Source organism: Trachurus japonicus, chromosome 11 (assembly GCF_045865225.1).
Source record: "Trachurus japonicus isolate A0001 chromosome 11, Traja_1.0".
Taxonomy (NCBI): Eukaryota; Metazoa; Chordata; class Actinopteri; order Carangiformes; family Carangidae; genus Trachurus; species Trachurus japonicus.
Window position 1 is genome coordinate 18,920,421 of NC_140917.1, and position 19,326 is coordinate 18,939,746.

General features: G+C 41.0%; 1 protein-coding gene across 1 annotated transcript in view; it reads left to right on the plus strand.

Annotated features, from left to right (window-relative positions):
• The window catches only part of csmd3b (CUB and Sushi multiple domains 3b), a 328,749-nt gene that overhangs the window by 150,304 nt on the left and 159,119 nt on the right, over positions 1 to 19,326 (plus strand). The window contains exon 6 of the mRNA XM_085791506.1: positions 18,664 to 18,871. Coding sequence (XP_085647632.1) covers positions 18,664 to 18,871 — 208 coding nt within the window. The remainder of the gene's footprint in view (positions 1 to 18,663; positions 18,872 to 19,326) is intronic.

The window sequence follows — 19,326 nt, forward strand, 5'->3', positions numbered from 1 at the left end:
TTACAAGCACAGATTGACTCAAAGCACAGAACAGAACGAGGTTTGTTTCAGCCAGCAGAATGTTGTGTCAGATGTACATTAGTTAAGTGTAAAGTGATTGCTTTAAAGATGTGTTCACCATGATGGCTCCTTTAACTTCTTGGTCTGCTGGCATTGCAACACATCACAAATGCACAATACAGTGCACACCACAAAATTCCTGATACTTGTTTTGCATGCATTAGCCAGGGTGCCACACACACACACACACACACACACACACACACACACACACACACACACACACACACACACTCTCTCTCACAATGTTCCTTCTCACACTCTAACACACACACACACACACAGCACAGTAGCAGTGCTGTTGTCAGCAGGGGTTCATTTAGCCACAAAACGATCCAGGATGTTCACAGTGTCTGTGTGTGCGTGCGTGCGTGCGTGTGTGCGTGTGTCTGCGTGTGCATAAGGTTTGTGGCCAACAGTGCAATGGATTTTCAGGACAGCAAGTTCTTCTTTTTTCCAAACTTGTACTGCCTATATGCAGTACTCTTCCATATCCATTCTCTTTAACATAATAATCCTAAAATGCTTTTTTTTAATATACTGTATATTAAAATGTGGAGCAGCCTGGCAGAATTTTTTCATTTGAAAATGGTGTTGATGCCCGCTTAGATACCTCATCAGTGCCCCGCCCACAGTATCTCCTTGGACACAGCTTTCTTTGTGATTTTGTGAGAGATGTGTCTGATTAGACAGGAAAGGATCAGTAGCTGCCAATAACCCATGAGGAAAAAAAATAATAACCTCCGGTTTCAGAAACGAGTCTCGATGAGACTCATATGGTCTATAAGGGGAAATTCACTGTACAAATTCCTCAGCGCAGTCAGAACCCCTCTGCATTATGTGTTATTATGGTCAGTGAGTTGTCTCTGTGATGGCACCAATGTTTGTTTTGCACCATATAAGTCATTTTACACAGCTGCACAACCGCAGTGCCTGCACACGGCAACATTTCATTTCATACTCATACATGCATCTCATTTTATTCAATGAGCATCCTCATGTTGCACTTGACCACTGGAGTGTTGGTCATGTCCTTAATTTGCTCATCTGCTGTAGCTGTTTGTAATGGTCCCACATGGCTATTGTTATTTGAATGTCACATACATGCATAATCTATCGCCTTATGCACATTGCTTTTCTCGCCCCTGCTCTTGTATGAGGTCCTGCAACATAGATTAATATTTGAATCCAGTTGTAAAGTCCCTATACACCTTGTGTGTGTTTTCAATGTGCATACACAGGGTTTTAGTATGTTTATGTGTCACCCTTGCACATGTACTTCATTGTTGTTTAGGGGGGAATTAAAGATTGAAGATTAGTCATGGCTGCTTAGTCACATCTATAAGATACACATGGCTGCTGTAACAAGCAAATCAGTCTTGTACGTTGACAATGGAACAATAATCATGGGTGCCACAATAACACAAAGAAGCTGCTGCATAAACTGCAAATTCTGTATTTACATGGTCACTAAGGGGGTGGATTTGTTAAATCCCTTCAGTTGTGTAAAGTTTTAAAGACTGATTTGTGTTGTAATTATTAGTTGTGTGAACATGAGATTTTTGGACAGAGAAGACTCAGTGTCGGTGTTAAATGTGCGGATATGAATGACTTCAGAGAAATGTGTAATTGAGCGATGGTGCGAAAAATCTTGAAAAGGAAGAGTGAAACCTTTGATTTAGCTTAGGCCTGTGAATGTTAATTAAGGACTGTTGATGTGTCAAATATGATACAAAATGATGACAATGGCAATAGTTGAGAGACCAGATCCACAAATAAGGGACAGCATATAATCATCGGCTGTCTTGTTTTTAAATAAAATAAAGTAAAAATACAAATAAAATAAAATGGGGAGATGAAGCACATTCGGTTTGTTACAGTAGGATAGTATTGAATTTCATGACCTGTGGCTCTTGAGATTTATTGTTTAATATCATGAATATATGGACATAAGCAGTGTCATCAGCAGACAGATGATCTATGTGATATTGTTATGAAAAGGGATATCATATTATGTTGTCAGGACTCTGGCACTGACAAACATATCTGCTGTTAATAGTGTGTGTGTCTGTAAAGACAGATTGCATGTGCTATACACCCATCAGGCATAGCATTATGACCACTGACAGGTGAAGTGAATAACATTGAATAACATTTCATCATGGCACCTGTTAGTAGGTGGGATATATTAGGCAGCAAGTGAACATTTTGTCCTCAAAGGTGATGTGGAAGAAGTAGGAAAAATGGAGTGTATGGATTGGAGCGAGTTTGACAGGGGCCAAACTGATGACTGGGTCAGAGCATCTCAAAAACTGCAGCTCTTGTGGGGTGTTCCTGGTCTGCAGTGGTCAGTATCTATCAAAAGTGGTCTGAGGAAGGAACAGAGGTGAACTGGCCACAGGGTCATGATACTGATACTTGTGGGGAGTGAAGCCAATCCAACAGACAAGATATTGTTGCTCAGATTGCTGAAGTAGTTAATGTTGGATCTGATAGAGAGGTGTCAGAATACACAGTGTATTGCAGTCTGTTGCGTATTTGGCAGCAAAAGGGGGACCAAGACATTATCAGGCAGGTGGTCTAAATGTTATGGCTGATCGGTGTAGATCTGGAAGAGAAAATGTAACGGGAACTGAACCAGCTCCGCTACCTAGCAACATGTAGAGTTCTGGATCTACTGACCCGACTCTTTCTTCTCTCTGTTTCTCTCTCTGTCACTCACCCTCCCTCAATTTTTCTTCCTTGCTCTCTTTTTCCCCTGTCTCTTGATACTTTGACAGGTTAATGCTCAGCTACCGTGTCTGGCTTACACACACACACACACACACACACACACACACACACAGCCTGAGGTGGTGTGTAACAGGGGATTTCAAGGGGGACAGCAGGATAGACAGTTTAATCTGAGAGAGAGGGAGGGATGGTGAAAAAGCAAGAAGGAGAGGGAGATACGGAGAGATAGAGTGAACGGAAGAGAGGCAGAGGGGGGAAAGGTTATGGCCAGGACATGTCTGTGAGAAACAGAGAGGAAAAACTTCATTAGCCTTCCACTCCAGAGAGAACAAGAGAAAGTAAGTTGTGGAGATGCAGGGCAAAACTTTTGGCTTTTGTTGATATTTTATTTGAGCGCATCATAAAACAACAGTACAGATGGGCTGAGAGCATAGATAATTCATCCTTTCAGCTGTAACGCTGTCATGACCATATAACAAAAATCTGAATTAATGAACAATTTTACTGAGCACTCTCACTGTTACCCAAGGTTTTGGGCTAGAACAAACTTAGAGGGTTATTAACAACTTCAGGTTTGAAAATGTTCAGCTGCTGTGAGCAGGTCTCCATAGAAAACCCTGAAGAAGTAGCCGCCTGTGTTTTTTTTTTCCTTTAAACCATCTGCTCAGCAGCCCCCTGCTGGTAAAGGGCCCTTGTGCACCAACCTGCTCTATGTCAGTTTATGATGTATGTGGTCATGGCCCACTTTAATATCCATGCGTTTTTGCGTGTCTGTGTGCAGAAAGTCGTGTGGACACTTAAGCAGATATACTGTGATGGTTAATGCCCTATCCAGCTGTTGGGTGGGTGCGTACAAGTGTGTGTCATTTCAGGTGCATTTGTGCATTTGTGCATATGTGTGTGTACGCAGGCGTGTTGGGTCAGATGCGGATGTAAAGGCTTATTCCAGGTTCCCTTGGGACACTGCTGATTGACATCTCCATCCCTGGTTGTCATGGTGACGATGATGGATGTGTTTTGGGTTACCACGGAGACCGCTGTTTAGACGTTCCATCTGCATGCATAATAAAGTTTTAGCATAAGGAGATTCTGTTGCTGACAGATAGATAGAGAGGAGGAGACGTGCAGAAATAAACACACACAACTTTACTGGCTGACTTTGCTACTTGTAGTTGGTGTTACACACATGCTCTAAATATTATATGTGGAATGAGATACATAAAGGTAGTTGGCCAAGATGGGAGTCTACCTGCAAATAGAGAGATGACAGATGGGCAGACAGTTAGAGCGACAGGCAGGCAAGTGTTGAAAACAGCGCACGTCCTCTGATAAAGATGAAAGAGTCGGAGCTGTGGAATTATAGAATTTTAACTATCCTCCACCTGTAGTGCTGAATTTTTAACACCTTCATCCGCAGAGTTATCCAAAAGTTGTACTTTTTACTATGAAAGCATAGGAAACGATCCAGCCCCCCATGGATTCACAGACAGGAGATGTGTTGGAATGTTTCTAAAAAAAAGTTACAAGCAGTTCTCCAGGCTATACTTTTTCTGACATACTCACAAACAGAACTGTTCCCTGTCTCTTGTTTTTAAATGATTTACAGTGTGGGTTGGTGGGGGCGTGGGGGCAGTGACGGCCGCGTGAAGATGCGGCCGCGTGAAGGCGCGACTGAGGTGGCCGCGTGAAAAAGGAAAAAAAAAGTCGGTTGGGGCCAGCTGACTTACAGCTGGGCAACTCTTAAAGACTGAAGACACAATAACATATCAAAAGCAGCATTTAGCTCACCTGGTAGGGCAGCTCCTCCTATAATCAGAACTATGTTCCAGTATGGGGTCGATTCCTTCTATTAGTGTGCAATTTTGGTGATCAATGCATTTATTATTTTCTTATCATATATAAAATGTCAGGGCCTCGTTTGGGACCAGTCCTTAACTGCGTGGGGGGTTTAGTTACATGTTGCAGTGCTGAGTTGAGTTGTACAATACTATATGTGCGACACCTACAAATTGTAAATAATGAATCTTTAAATACGCTGTTGTTTGAAATACAGTTTCTGATATTTTCTACATGTAGAATCCTTCAGTTGCAGCTACTGCTGAGGTGGTCCATACCACAATTATGACAACTTTGACATGTGATTCTCACTATGGTTACCGTTCACTGCTGAATGAAAATAGATGACATGCCATGCTCCACTGTACAGACATGAATATAGTCATTCATATTCATTTTCTCATAGCAACAATACACACATATCACACTTACACTTACAATTACATAAACACACAGGCACTGTCCCTGAAGACATGCCACTACACATGATTTGCTTGTTTAGAGCGGCCTCAGGGCAACCATTTAGTTAAACTAGGCATGGCTGCATTTTACATGCTATTTTAGAGCAAACACACATGGACACACATGGAATGAGTCGGTACTGATGCAAAAATAAACATATGTATGTGTGGACATACATGCACAAGTACGTGCCTACATACTATATGCAACATACACTGCTCTTGCTGTATGGCACTCAGACATGGCCACACACACACACACATACACATTCTCCATTGGGTGCTGGTATGTATATCAGTAGTCAACATGCATGACTGACTCATTCACAATGTAGCAAGCAATCAGGCTGTTCACCTATGCATGACTCAGAGATACACACCCTTTATCACACACACACCCATGCACGCGCGCACGTAAGCACACACATTCTTCGACATACAAATACAACTATCTATGTTTATAAAACAAAGACACTATCTCACACAATTGCAATTATTCATGGTCACAGAAGTACACACAGATACACATGATAGTCCATGTTAATGAAAAGCACATTGCATTAAAGCAATACTCACAGGCGCACAGACACAATATTCTTGTGTAAATGCATGGAATCAGGCTAAATCAAACAATTAGGAGACATTTCCACAAGCATTAGTAACGGCTGAGTATGCACCCTGGCACAGCTTGTCAGCCTGGCCTGTCTGTCTCAATTTAATCACTCACCATTGCCTAGCTATAAGCATGGATTTCTAGTGTCGAGTGCACAGCCTCAAAAGCCTCTCCCAACATTTTTGACATGTGAGACAAAAAAGAAATCCACAAGAGTATAAAAAAGAAAGCATGACTTTATTTGCATCTAAAATTACTGAAACAATATAGAACTGGATGCAGATACAGACAGTAGCAATGCATCAAATCTGTCAAAATTACACGGAGTGGCTGAGTAGGTGGTGCATACAGTCTGCATGTATAGTGCAAGCTTTTTGGCATGGGTAGATGATTGAATTAACATCAGAAAGTATAATTTGCTCTTAGTTACCATCTGTACAATGTGTATAAAATGCAGTGAATTGCATTCATGCATGCAATACTGTACATTTAAAGTGCTGTGACAATTAGAAATGTATTCTATACAGGAATAAATAATATAGGCAAATCCATACGTTGACTAGTATGGGCAAGGGGGTCATACAGTACAATGCTTAGATATCACAGACGGGGAAGTTGATGATTACATACAGTAATATTAAACAATGTTGCGTTGAGTTAGGAAATGTGCCAGCTCTTTCGATGAGTGGTCTAATGGTCATGCTGTACAATGTTTAATGTGCAGGTCAGGGTAAAGACATGCCATTGCTCTACACTAAAGCTGCATATCAGTACGTGAAGGTAATGGTTTGTGGATATGTTAGTTAGGTATTAAGTATGTTATTAAAATGTGTTTCACAGTGTCCAGGTTTACGGTTTGAATACTTACGTTTCCTTCAGGCAATAGATGTTTCAAACATAGAGAGACATGTTGTGAATAAATTATTATATACGTGTTGCGTTGCATTTCTCCCACAGGAGCACTTTGGCCTCATAAATAATTCAAACTCACACCAACTCACAGATACTCATAAATGCATGCTACCCACCAATGGACATGCACAGATACATATTTTCATGCATGTCCATACAGGCAGCACACACACATCTAGATACCAGGCAGTTCCCGGATTGATCTTGAAATGTTTAATACTGCTTGAAAGGGAACATTCCTAGAAAAGATGGTGGGGAGGATACAGAGAGAGGGCGGAATGGGATGTAAAGATGAATAAGGCTTTACTCGTGTTCGATCCTTCGGCAACGCTGTGCATGCAACATTCATGTGAGTAACTGCTTTGAATTAGAACTGAATTCAAGGTCAGATTCCAGGATGCTATAAGAAGTGGAGGGAAAAACAAAACCTTGAAAAGCGATGGAAAATGGGAAAACAGGGCGCTTCAGGCAGCAGTAGAACGAAAATGTCCTGCACTTTGCTCTCTCTCCTTCCATTAAACATTCAAGAGCGACAGAATGAGACAAAACCACACGTGAAGAGGAGTTCAAAATACTCAGTCACTGTGTGGGTAACGGCTAGATACATACAGGCCCAGACAGGCAGACGGCCCTGGAATTGCACTCAGAATCCTTGGGTTTCCCTTTTATGTGTCCATTCTTCTAACAAATGTTGGTTGAATAAATGTACTTAATTTGTTTCCAAATTCCTAAACTGCAGATCTGAAACTCAATTCTTTGCAAAGTAAGCATCGGTTAAACATTTTGGAGGTTTTCTTTCACCTCTTCTTCATCTTTAAAGGGCATTCTCATCATCATTCAGTCCTTACAAGCTCCTTCCCCATTTCCATCGCTCTCTCACCTACACACACACCCTGCAATGCTCAAATCCTGCTATTTCTCTATTTCATGTGATACTATCTGAAATTCTTATCTTCAAATCGTTCTGTCCGCTGATCTTTCTTTCTCCTTTCCTGTCTCTGTCTGCATCACACTTGAGTTTATCGGGGCGTCTCTACCTGTTTCTTGTGTTGCTCTTTATCTTTATTCTTATTCCTCTATCTCTCTCCTCACCTCACTGTTGTTCTTCTAATCCTCTCAATCGCTGTCCTGATCCATCTCCATCCAACATTCATCCATCTCCCTTCTCATTATTTTCTTCCTTTATCTCTTTCTCTCTCTCCTTTTGCTTCTGTTTTGTCTTCTAATTGGTTTTCTTTCCTTCCAGCCAGTCAGTTCTTCATTAAATCATCTGTCATCATCTTGGTTTGCTATGTCATCTGTCTTTCCCTGAGCTAACATGTCTCTCTCTCACTCTTCTCCTTCTGCATCCGGCTCTCTCACTCCAGCCTCTTTCTCCACTCTCCAGAATTTTATGACAGCTGGATGATAGATACCACATCCCAAATTGTAACTTAATGCATCTGTATGGATGGGTCTGTCCTCAAAAAGCTCTATAGTTGCTGCTGTTAACGGTCTTGAGTGATGGGGATAGATGGAACATTGTCACAATCCTTCCTCATCTCTGTGGCCATTCATTAGAGTCACTTCTTGAACATCTCGGCCTCCTTATGTCTTTATTTGTAGCTCTCATTTTCAAAATTACGTTTTTTGACATCACAGTAAAAATAGTTTGTTATTTTTTAATGAATGCACGCACATACTGCAGCTCAAGAGCAAAGCGTCTAATTATTTTCAATATTGAAATTACAAAGTGGACATCAGAAAAAACCTGGGCACCATTTTATGTTTGTGATTGTCTTTTATTTTCTCTCTCTGTCTCTCTTTTGCATGGGTCAGGTTAAATCGAATTTATTCATGAAGCACTTCAAAAAAAGGTTTATAATATTGCTTTAAAAAGCAACAAAAAACCATAAACACAGATAAAAGCAGAGACAGTAATCACACACACACAAGCACGAGCATCTCTTTGTTTTGTTGTTGCTCTTATTCTGTTACTTTCTATTTTCACCATATAAGACTGAATGCGAGTCTAAAAGTCATCATAGATGCTGCTGCACTTCCCCTCCACTCTCTCTGCTCCTTGTCTTTTCTCTCTATCAGTCTCCATCACACAGATCACTTTGGTCCTTCATCCTCTTCTCTCTTCTCTTCCTGCTCAGTCTTTATGTGCCATGCAGCAGACATCCACAGACAGACAATTATTTGGCCAATTGAACATCCAGTGTTCATTCTGTCGTTTTGTTAGCCACCGTCTTCTTTTCATGTACAGCCATTGAAGACTGTACCAGATGTTAATGTAAACACTGTTGTCCTGCTGATCTCTTGTGGCATAACTTGTTACTTTTAGTGCTGATTTGCATATTTCAATGCTGAAGTATTGATCAGGGCAAGCAGAAAAGGTCACGGAGAGAAAGAGTGATGGGGTTTAGAGGTGGTACATGTGATCAACCTGCTGACTTTTTCTTACTAATATTGACCAGCATCTTTGCGTCTGTGTATTGATTACGTATGGTTGAATGTCAACTAGATATAGACTAGCATACAGATCTGACTTCATGGTTGTGGTTGATCTGTGTCAAGATGAATTGCCGTTGCCTTTTCAAGTCTGTTCAGAGTATAGATGGCCTGTCAGAAACTATTTGGAAGTGATGGTCTTAAGATTTGTTTCATAAGCATTTTGAGAGATTAGAGACGTGAGGCATTTTGCCATCAAGTTCTTGTGACAGTACCTTATTACTGTGACTAAACTTAGTGACACTAATCTAATAATTCTCTTTTTAGAAAGACACATCACTTTTCATAACGTGGCATTTTTATTTCATTTCATCATTTTGTGTCTGCCAACTTGTGTGTGTCCTCTCTGATAAAACAGTTACATTGCATGTGATAACTATAATTAATTATTACGTGACAAGTTGAACATTGAGTTAAAATCATTGTTTTCAATTACTCTACATTCCAGTGTATATATTGAGTGAATCTGCATCATTCTCCTGTGCCACTAGTTTCATGCTGTTCCAACATTGATCTGTGGAACAGCCCGAAAAAGGGGCGTGTCATGTTAGTTTGCATGCAATGCGTCTTTGTATTAGTTCATGCAGAGCAGAAAAGCTGCACTCCCTTCAGCTTAGGTGGACATCTTGTGCTGAAATTGCATCCACCACCTCAGCCTCCTCCTTCTGTAATTTCAACTTGAGTGTTTTTGTCTTGCTTGGCTGTAAATGCTCATGTTTTCAAATACCTTTGATTCTGTACCATTATGCGGTGGAGGGATTATATGATCAAGTCCATGACTTAAGTGTCTCTGACTGATGTACACATTTGCATCGCCTTTCTCTGTAGTTGGCAGGAAGGTGTGTTAGATCATGTCAAATCATGTCACACCATGACGCACACAGCATTTTGCAATCATTCTTTGATCACATTGTGACTAACTCATTTTGAGAGTACCTTCATTTGAGTTATTTTGAGACTTTCCAGCACATCATGCAGCACCGTTGGTTTAGCATGCTCTTTCAACACATTAGGCAATATTTGTGTGTGAGTGTTTAACAAATGCCCTTGCAGGCTGCAAAAAGTGAAGGATGTGGGAGGAAAGGAGAGACGAGGAGAAGTGAGTCTGGCTGTAGAAAAGAGAGACAAGAGTGGAATGTATTTCGTCAGGGCTGTGATGCGTTAAACTCTCAGTATGCAGCTATTTGTTTAAGATGTCAGGGATGACATTTAACACTCAGAGACACCCAGGGTCTCTCTCTCACTCTGTCTCTCCCACACACACGGATGAAAGCACATTCAAATAGGCAGGCACATACACAAACCTGGGGACAGACGCAGGTGAACACACACTCACTGTCAAACACAAACGGACACACTTGCTCTCAGAGAATAACAGAGACGGAGAGAGAGGAGGCTAAATGAATGAGGGGCGATACTTATAAATCACAACTTTAGCAGTTTGTCATTATGGTTGATAATTTAGAAACTCTGTTTAATGACCAAGTGAGAAAACAGGTACACCGGCCTCATCCATCTCATTACTGTTCTGCAGTGTGATGGCTAGAGAGGCCGTCTGTCTTTTCTATTCAACCCCTTTTTTTTGTTTACTCTCATCTTGCTACGTTTTTCCTCTTTACCATTTCCCAATCATTTCTCATTTTGGTTAAAAATCTCTTGTTTTTATGTTCTACTATGTTTTTGTTGGTGCAAGTGGGAGGCACAGTAGAGCATCGTACAACTTTACACACAGGATGCACAGGGTCTGATTCTGTCAGCTGACAAGGTTAGTGAACAGAGAAATTCCCCAGTAGGTTCGACAGAGAATCAGGATGACATTATTGCCCTAGATGCTGCAGTAGTGTTTCAAATGAAATATTCTGCCAAGGTATTTTCTGATATCGCCTCTCTGACATGAGTCAGGTGAAGTCAGTAGTGGGGTCAGAAGGTATCAATAATGAGAGGAGAATAATAACACTGTAATGAGAATCAAATTGTATCTCTCACCAGCAAACATGATTCACCTAGTCAGGTTGGTGACGTTACTGTAAGAATAATAATCATGACAGCGATCATTCTATCAGTCCGTACCCTCTCACGCTTTATGTCTCCTTCTGGTGATCTATCATTAAATCACTTTTCTGCCCTAATTGGTCTAAATGTCGGGCAGTTAGTTGACTGGCAGACAGCATCTGTTCTTTGATTTGTGGACAGATGGTGGGAGGATCTGAAGGTCACCATGGTTACTAGTTGTGTGTATGTGTGTGTGTGTGTGTGTCTGTGTGTGTAAATGCTAGGACTCTTGGTCCAAAATGTAATGCTGGCAAGCAGAGGACAGCGAGCAATATGTTTCTAATATGCTTTAAGTGAGTGATAGAAAAATACAGCAGCAATATAAAACACGATTAAAGAACTATGGGTGAATCATGTTAAAAGAGTTGACTTTAAAGTTAGTAAATCACAGCCACAGAGGCAGCCAAATGGATGAGTCACACAAAGTGGAATGTGGATATTTGTGTGCTTTAAGTGTGGTTTGACAGTCATCACTTTCATAAGTTTTCAAAGCAAAATGCGGCAGCAGCGCTCTAAAGACACAACAGTTGATGCATGAATACCTGAGTAGGAGCAGTCTCCGGTCATGACAAACCATTGCATCAGCAAACAGTGGTCATAAGTTGAAGCACACCAACTGAGACAGAATTCAGACAAGCTAGATGTTAACCAAACAAAACGGCAGCTTCAAAAGTATCCACAGATTTCATCCTGGCAACTGTTTCCAAGGCTGTTGTTTGTGACAGGGCTGCAATGACACAATGGCACACGGTAGGTGTGAAGAGGATAAAACCTGTATATGTGAAAAAGTAATGTCTGATATTACAATTTGTTCTGCATCCAGATGGGTTTACATTTGGCAAAAAGATGGATGCCTTTTAGCCCACATGTCTGTTGCATGGTTGAGTTGCAGCCAAGGAATACGAGTCCATTTTATAAGACCAGATGGTGCAAACACTGTCATCTTGATGCATCATTTTCCATATACACAACTAAATCAACTCAAATCATTTCATGAACAACTAGATTAAGTCAGACATCTTTCCTGGAAGTTCTTACGCTTGATTTCTATTTCTGTGTGCGCTCCACTAAACACCAGGTTACCCTTGAAGAATGGCCAGATATCCTATTACAAACAGCGCGGGGCTGAAGCTTCATCAAAGGCAAATGCTTCTTGTAGAAGTACAGAGAATAAAAACACAAAGTCTATATGGGCAGTTAAAACTCATTAAAACAGACAAACAAAAGCCAGAACATCCACGCATGGTGTTTCTATGGAGACTGTCAAACCAATGGCCAAAAACGACACATTTAAATTCACATAACAAAGCCCTCAGTGGGCCTGTGACTCTTATCAAGAGCAATGCAGAAACAGTGTGGCACTGTTGAAGTGGTTCATTTGGAACACAAAACCATGGACACTGCCATGGGAGACCACTACTTACATCCTGTTTCCTAAGACGGTTGACCACAATGACTCCTCAACTGTAATGAAGGACTCTCTAAATGTAGCTATGGCTTTTTGTCCCTGAACCTAACCAAACATGTGTTGGTCAGAAGGGGAGTTTCAAGTTATGTCTCAGATGACTTGATTTTCCTTTGGGAGGACAAACATTGCACTCCTGACTCTGGAGCACAAAGTAATTTACTATAGATATATAGGTAGAGAGCTTATATGTAGGTTTGCAATATGATTTATCTGTAATCTGATCCTGAAAATCTGATTGTATGAGTTGCAATCACATTTCATTTGGTTTCCACTCCGCCTTTTTGTATGCACACTGCATTCGAGAGCAAAGTTGGATTGTGTTCATGATACCACCAATTCCATTACTAGTTATGTGGATCTGATGGTGCTGGCTATAAGATCAGATTCTCAATGATATCGCATCTTCTGTGCTCTTGTAAGTGTCTGGCAGCACCTCAGACCAGGAGGAAATTTAAAAAAAAAAGTGCATCATTAAAAAAAAAGAAAAATAAAGGTGGATCATTTATGTGCGTATGTTAAACAGTTTCCCCTGTCTGCTCTGTCATTCATGGCAGGTAAAGTGAGGCATGAAAGGTATGGAAGGAGTGATGAGGTAGAAAAAGGGGTGGCTATATATATTCAGTTTTACAGCATATGGGGGGCAAGAGGTTGATGGATAGGTGGGTGGATGTAGATAAGAGAGCAGAAGGGATGGATGGATACAGCCTGAAGACAGAGAAGAGGAGAGGATGATGTAGATGGCCCATAATCCTTAGAGGCTGACAGCACACTGGGTCCTCTGTGATTGAAGTGTGTGTGTGTGTGTGTGTGTGTGTGTGTGTGTGTGTGTGTGTGTGTGTGTGTGTGTGTGTGTGTGTGTGTGTGTGTGTGTGTGTGTGTGTGTGTGTGTGTGTGTGTGTGTGTGTGTGTGTGTGTGTGTGTGTGTGTGTACAAATCTGATAGTGATAGTGATCTGCCTATCAAAGTGATGCAGGGAAGGGATAGAGTTATGGGACAGAAGGAAAGGAAGAGGGGGAAGAAACAGCAAGTGGAAAAAAAGAGATGAGGCCAGAAAAGCCATTAAACATAAAATCAATCAGCAGAAAGAGAGGGAGGGGGGGAGGAAGAGAGAGAGAGAGTGAAAGATGGAGAGTGAAATGCAGAGAGAGTAAGATCTTAAAGAAAGACAGGAAAACAGAGATAGATAAAGAAGGAATCCTCAGATGACTGCGATATTGATGACAGCACAGTGGGGAAGAGGGGATGAACGGATGGGAGAGAGGGAGACAGGATAAGGAGGCTAAGAACGAGTGATCAAAGCACCCCAGGCCATGAGAGAGAAGGAGCGAGGGAGGGTGAGATGAGGAGAGTTGGGGAGGGTTGGGAGGGTGAGTGGCGAGGATGAATGAGGAAGAGAGAAGGAAGCATGGAGGGGAGAACAGAGGGAGACGGGGAGACAGGGAGGGAGGGAGGAGAAGAGTAAAGGGAGAAAAGATGAGGAGGGAGGAGGAGATGTGCTGCTATACTATAAAAATAATCCTAATGCAGAAAAGGGAAGAGCTGGTGTGTAGTGAGCGGTTAGCCAGTGGGGAAGAAAAGAGGAGAGGTGGTGCTACAGCAACAACTAGAGAGAGCCAAGGATGAAGAGGCACAGAAAAGGGCAACACTCTCCCATTGATGTGATAAGAAATGAAGGCAACATGGCCAACACTACCGCTCTCTTTCCTTCTCTCTTCTTCTCTCTCACACACACACAGAGTCACAGTCAAACTAACACATATAGCGCCCTCCTCCACATGCACTTTCCCTCCTCCTGTGGGTCAGTGCGCTGGGGCATAAGCATGAGTCCAGCCTCCCCAGGTTGCGGTCTGAAAAGAAAAGCAAAGAGCAGATCACAGCAGACCACTGCTGCCACATTGCAATGAACTCACTTACCTATAGATTTACTCACGTTAGCCACCATGAAGAAATCAGATTACTGTTAACACTGATTCGAAAGAAGCTTTTTCCCCCCTCTATATGTTCATTTATCTTTTTTTTCATGTAATACCACAGGAAGTACCTAAGATTATTATCGAACCTTTAATAGAGCCTCTAATAAAAGTCAAAACATAGTGACATATTTGTCAGTTTAATGTTAAGAACCAAAAGTCTCACGTTCTGGTTCATTTTTTGGATTAATTTTTAGTTAGTCATGTTCAGTCTCTAACTTTACTCTAAGAGCACACCCAGAGTCAGGGGCCAGCTGCGATCAAAATGAAAGTTGATTTTGTTAGTCATATGTCAACCTGTGTTCAACAGATGGGTAAATAAAAAGTCTGTCTCCTGGAAAAACAAAATAAGACACTTTAAAACAGAATTGTACAAGATAAATAAGAGATTGGAACTACAGAGCTTTTCACAAAGCTATTAAGATCTAACTGGCAGATTTAGGGATAACCATAATCCTTAATAAGGTTACTTTAATCTAACAATTGCATGCAGATTTGGGCTCAACCTTAACTGTGTTTTGATCTCGAAATACCACTGACTTCACTATCACACTTTTTGGTAGTGATCAGCTCTATCAACTTTCAAGCAAAACTCCATCCATGCAGTAGATGTAGCTGCAGAGACCTCATCCTTAGTTGACAGGCACAGATTAAATTAAATGCTAATAGGATTTATAGGATTTAATTATTTTAGGCTATAAACTGATGAGACTCATGAAATCTCATTCTTCAACTCAGTTCTAATGCTACAGATTTCCAAAATGTGTAGATGTAGATGATGTTTGAAAAATGATGATATGAAACATAGTTCACTGTGATTTGCTACTAATGTTTTCTGTGATAATTTCTACTGCAACTGAGAAAGAGAGGGAAGTGATGGGACCTGGCAACGATATGAGGTAGACACAGTAATATTCAACACTGTCGCACCAGATGTCCCATTACAGTTGATGGAGCAGGAGTGAGCGGTATACAAAATTAGCAGGTGCAACATGGAAAGCCGACAAGTTCCATATCATTTCTGATAAATGCAGATTGAGCAGAAGGTAATCAATTTTGGCTATAGGTATCTGAACTTCTCACCCTGCCGCTGTGAGCACACAACAAATGTCACTTTTTATTAGAGCAGCTGCTCCTGAAGCTCTCCCTGCATAGCTCTGCTGTTACTAGATGACACACAACAGAATTACCCAGGATCCTAATTACATCATGCATCATTGCATCAGCTAAAATTATTGCATTTATGTCATCATCCTTGCATAGCTCTCAGGTTTTCTCCAGATCTATAGTTGTGTTTTAATCTGCTTGTATAGAAAGTAATTATAAAACACTGATTTTCGTGCAACTCATTTTGAGAGACCTCATGACTGAGCACATCATGGCACAATGACCTTATGCTACGACATAATGTCACATTCACCAAAGGTCCTGCGCTGCCCGCTTGTTTATTCAGCCTGTTTTACTCTACAAGTTCATTTTCTCCTCTTTAATAAGAGCCACACATCAGTGCACCTTGAGGCCTTTCCACCTGTCTGTCAACTGTCAGGGGCACATCAATAGGCTGGAGGACAGGATGAGTGCGTGTGTGCGTGTGTGTGCGTGCATGCGGGTGCATGTCCACCACTGCTTGCAGACGTCCTGTTGTCATGATAAACCTGTGACAGCTGTCATCCCGCAAGCAGCACTCTCTCCCACGGCGCAGACACACACAGACACACACAGACACACACACACGCACAGACACACACACACACACACACACACACACAGTGCTGCACCATTGCTCTGCTGTAAGTGTGATGGTGATGGGGTCTCAGCAGGTCTTGGTTCAGGTGTTGGGTCATTTACACAAATCTCCTTAACTGTCCAGCTGTGGGACGAGTGTCTATCTGGATAACTGACTGGTCTGTCTCTTGGTGCCTGCCTGCCTGCCCGCCTGCCTGTGTGTCTTTCTGGCTGTCTGTCTGGCGGACCAATATGAATGTGGTCGAATGAATGTATAAATGAATAAATAACTTTTACACATCTGTACATTTTCAATTCATCAGAGCCTGTAGTTTGGGACAATGCACTCCTTGTTTTTCATCTCATGAGCAAAACATAAGACAGAAAAAAATTAAGAGTGTGTTTTGTTCCTAACTTCAACACTTTGATTTATTGATAATGGCTCAATCTATTTTGAAATTCATTTCAAACCATTTATTTTGTTTCATCATGTTTCTCGTTTCCTATCCGATACACTTTGTACCAACCCTTTGTCTATTTCAGTCTGGTTCTCTATTTTTCGTTTCACTCTAATTCTGTTTGTCTCTGTTCTTTATCTTTATGTTCCCCCCCTGTTAGCCTCCATGTATTTCCTGTCTCTACTCAGTGCACTCTGTTCTGTCCAATTTCTAATATCTTTTGCTAATGTCTTATTCATTTCTATTGGTTATTGTCTGTTGCTCGATGTAAGTCTTGGACCACAGTTATTCTTTTTACCCCTCCTGTGGGTGGAGTCTGGCTTGGTCCCTACCTTATCTCTGTCATCTGTACATGCATTTCTTAAGGATGAGACCGGAGGATGTGCATGTACACCTGACAGTGCCTGTCTACACTCTTATAAAGGATGTGCCTTTTTCAGCTTATCAGTGAGTGCAGTTCAGGAGCCTACTTCTTTAAAAACTGATGATATCAACATCTGAAGTGTTGTGGAGTAATATAAATCATGTGTCATCCTAAATTGCACTCACTGATGTGTAGGAAAATGCATGTCTGCTGTAAGAACATGTTACATACAGTATTGCCTCTTTTATGTATAACTATAAATTATACAGGTATAATTTATACCATGTTTACAGTTGGACTTGTACGCTCTCAGAAAAAAAAAGTTCAACATTGTATCTTTTATCACTGGGGCAATGGATATTTGACTGGGCTCAATTTGCTTTTGATGAATACATTTCTAAATGTTAAGACAAACCTCCATTTACTTTTTTAAAGGATCTATTTTAATACAATTGGTTCGAAAAAACAATAACAACAGAATTTTGACAAAGTAAATTGTTCCCAGTCTCTTTAATGGATAACCAGACAACCAATGTCCCAGTGACACTACAAGGTCCAATGTAGTATGTTTTTTTTCTCTGTGAGTGTAACTGTATAAATTATATGTGTATAATTTATGCCGTGTGCACAGCGCAATCCATGTGTCTTTATCTGTTATACAGTAATCAGCACTACTATCAATTATGAATAATTCTATCAATCAGATGTGATCAACAGTACAGAAAATTAGGCAAATCTATTATCACATCTGTTCTATATGTTTTGAAACTAACGAGGATCAATACATAGACTGCCACTAAACCAGCCAATTGGAAAAAGTAAATTCTAAAGTTCCTTGGTGGCGATTGGAGGAGACGAGAGCGGAGGTCTGTGATTGGATAAAAGGAAAACATGCCTTGTTATAAGAGGAGAGGACAGCAGCTCTGAGTGTGACAGGAACTGCAGCCTAATCCCTAAACCCCACCCCCAATTCTAACTGGCTAATAGAAACCAGCGTCATTCTCCAAAATCTATAAAATAAGAACTGTTTATACATTACGATGTATATTATTTTTTATATCTGCTTCATATCTGAAGTGTGATGTGAGAGCTCCATATTTTCACAATATGGTTTGCTAATATTAAAGTCATCCATTTCTAACATACAAGCCACAAAATAACATTAAGAGTTGAGAGCACAGAGTGTACTTAATAATATACTGCAATTAAGCTAATTAAGAAAAATCACCTCATAGAGGGAGAGATGTGGGGAGTTGGGCTGGCTGACCTTTAATCAACTTGAATGGTTGAAGAATAATGTTAGGTTGATTAGAGAATTACATCTTAATTGCCAATTTGGAAAACAACCTGGATGGATACATTTGTTAATTGACCCGCCCAATCTTGTATAGCGGTGAAAATCAAAATCATTTATCCAAAAATCAAGAAATTGAATTTAAAAAAAAGTCCGCCCCTCGGTCCCTCCTCCTCTCCCTAACCCAGGTTTTCTATTTGTCACTCTGATTTGATTGACAGCTGAGGACACATGTGGGGGCACTGTGAGGGGCGGCAGTGGGGTGGTGACCAGTCCCGGTTACCCCGGCAACTATGGTAACCAGGCCGACTGTACTTGGATCCTATTGGCCGAACCTGGAGACACCATCTCTGTCATCTTTACAGACTTCCAGACAGAGGAGAAGTATGACTACCTGGAAGTGGAGGGATCTGAACCACCGACCATCTGGTGAGTCACTTACTTACTTTATTTATTTATTCACATGTGCTTATGTCCACTCCCATTCATTGTGTTAGTAAGACATTCAACAGAGCTGTCTGTTTATCTGTGAGAGTCACTATTTAGAACATTTTAGAGCCATATCTGGATTGCAATAGAGAGATGAGTCACAGTTCAGAGTTAAATTGCAGGAGAGTATGGGACATATTTCCAAGTGTATGAGACAGAATTAGCCAGATGGTGAAAATGATACATATGTACATGTCAAGCAACACAATTTGGGGGTGGATAGCAAGGTTTTAGACCTGGATGGCCTATGAAAGACTGACATATCCAAACAAATGTAGAGAAGCAGAGTGATATAGTGCAGTCAGTGTGAGTGGGTATAACAGAATATAACTGTGTCCAACTATCACAAGCCACATATGATAGTGGTCCTGATCCATGTTTCAAAAAAGAAAGAA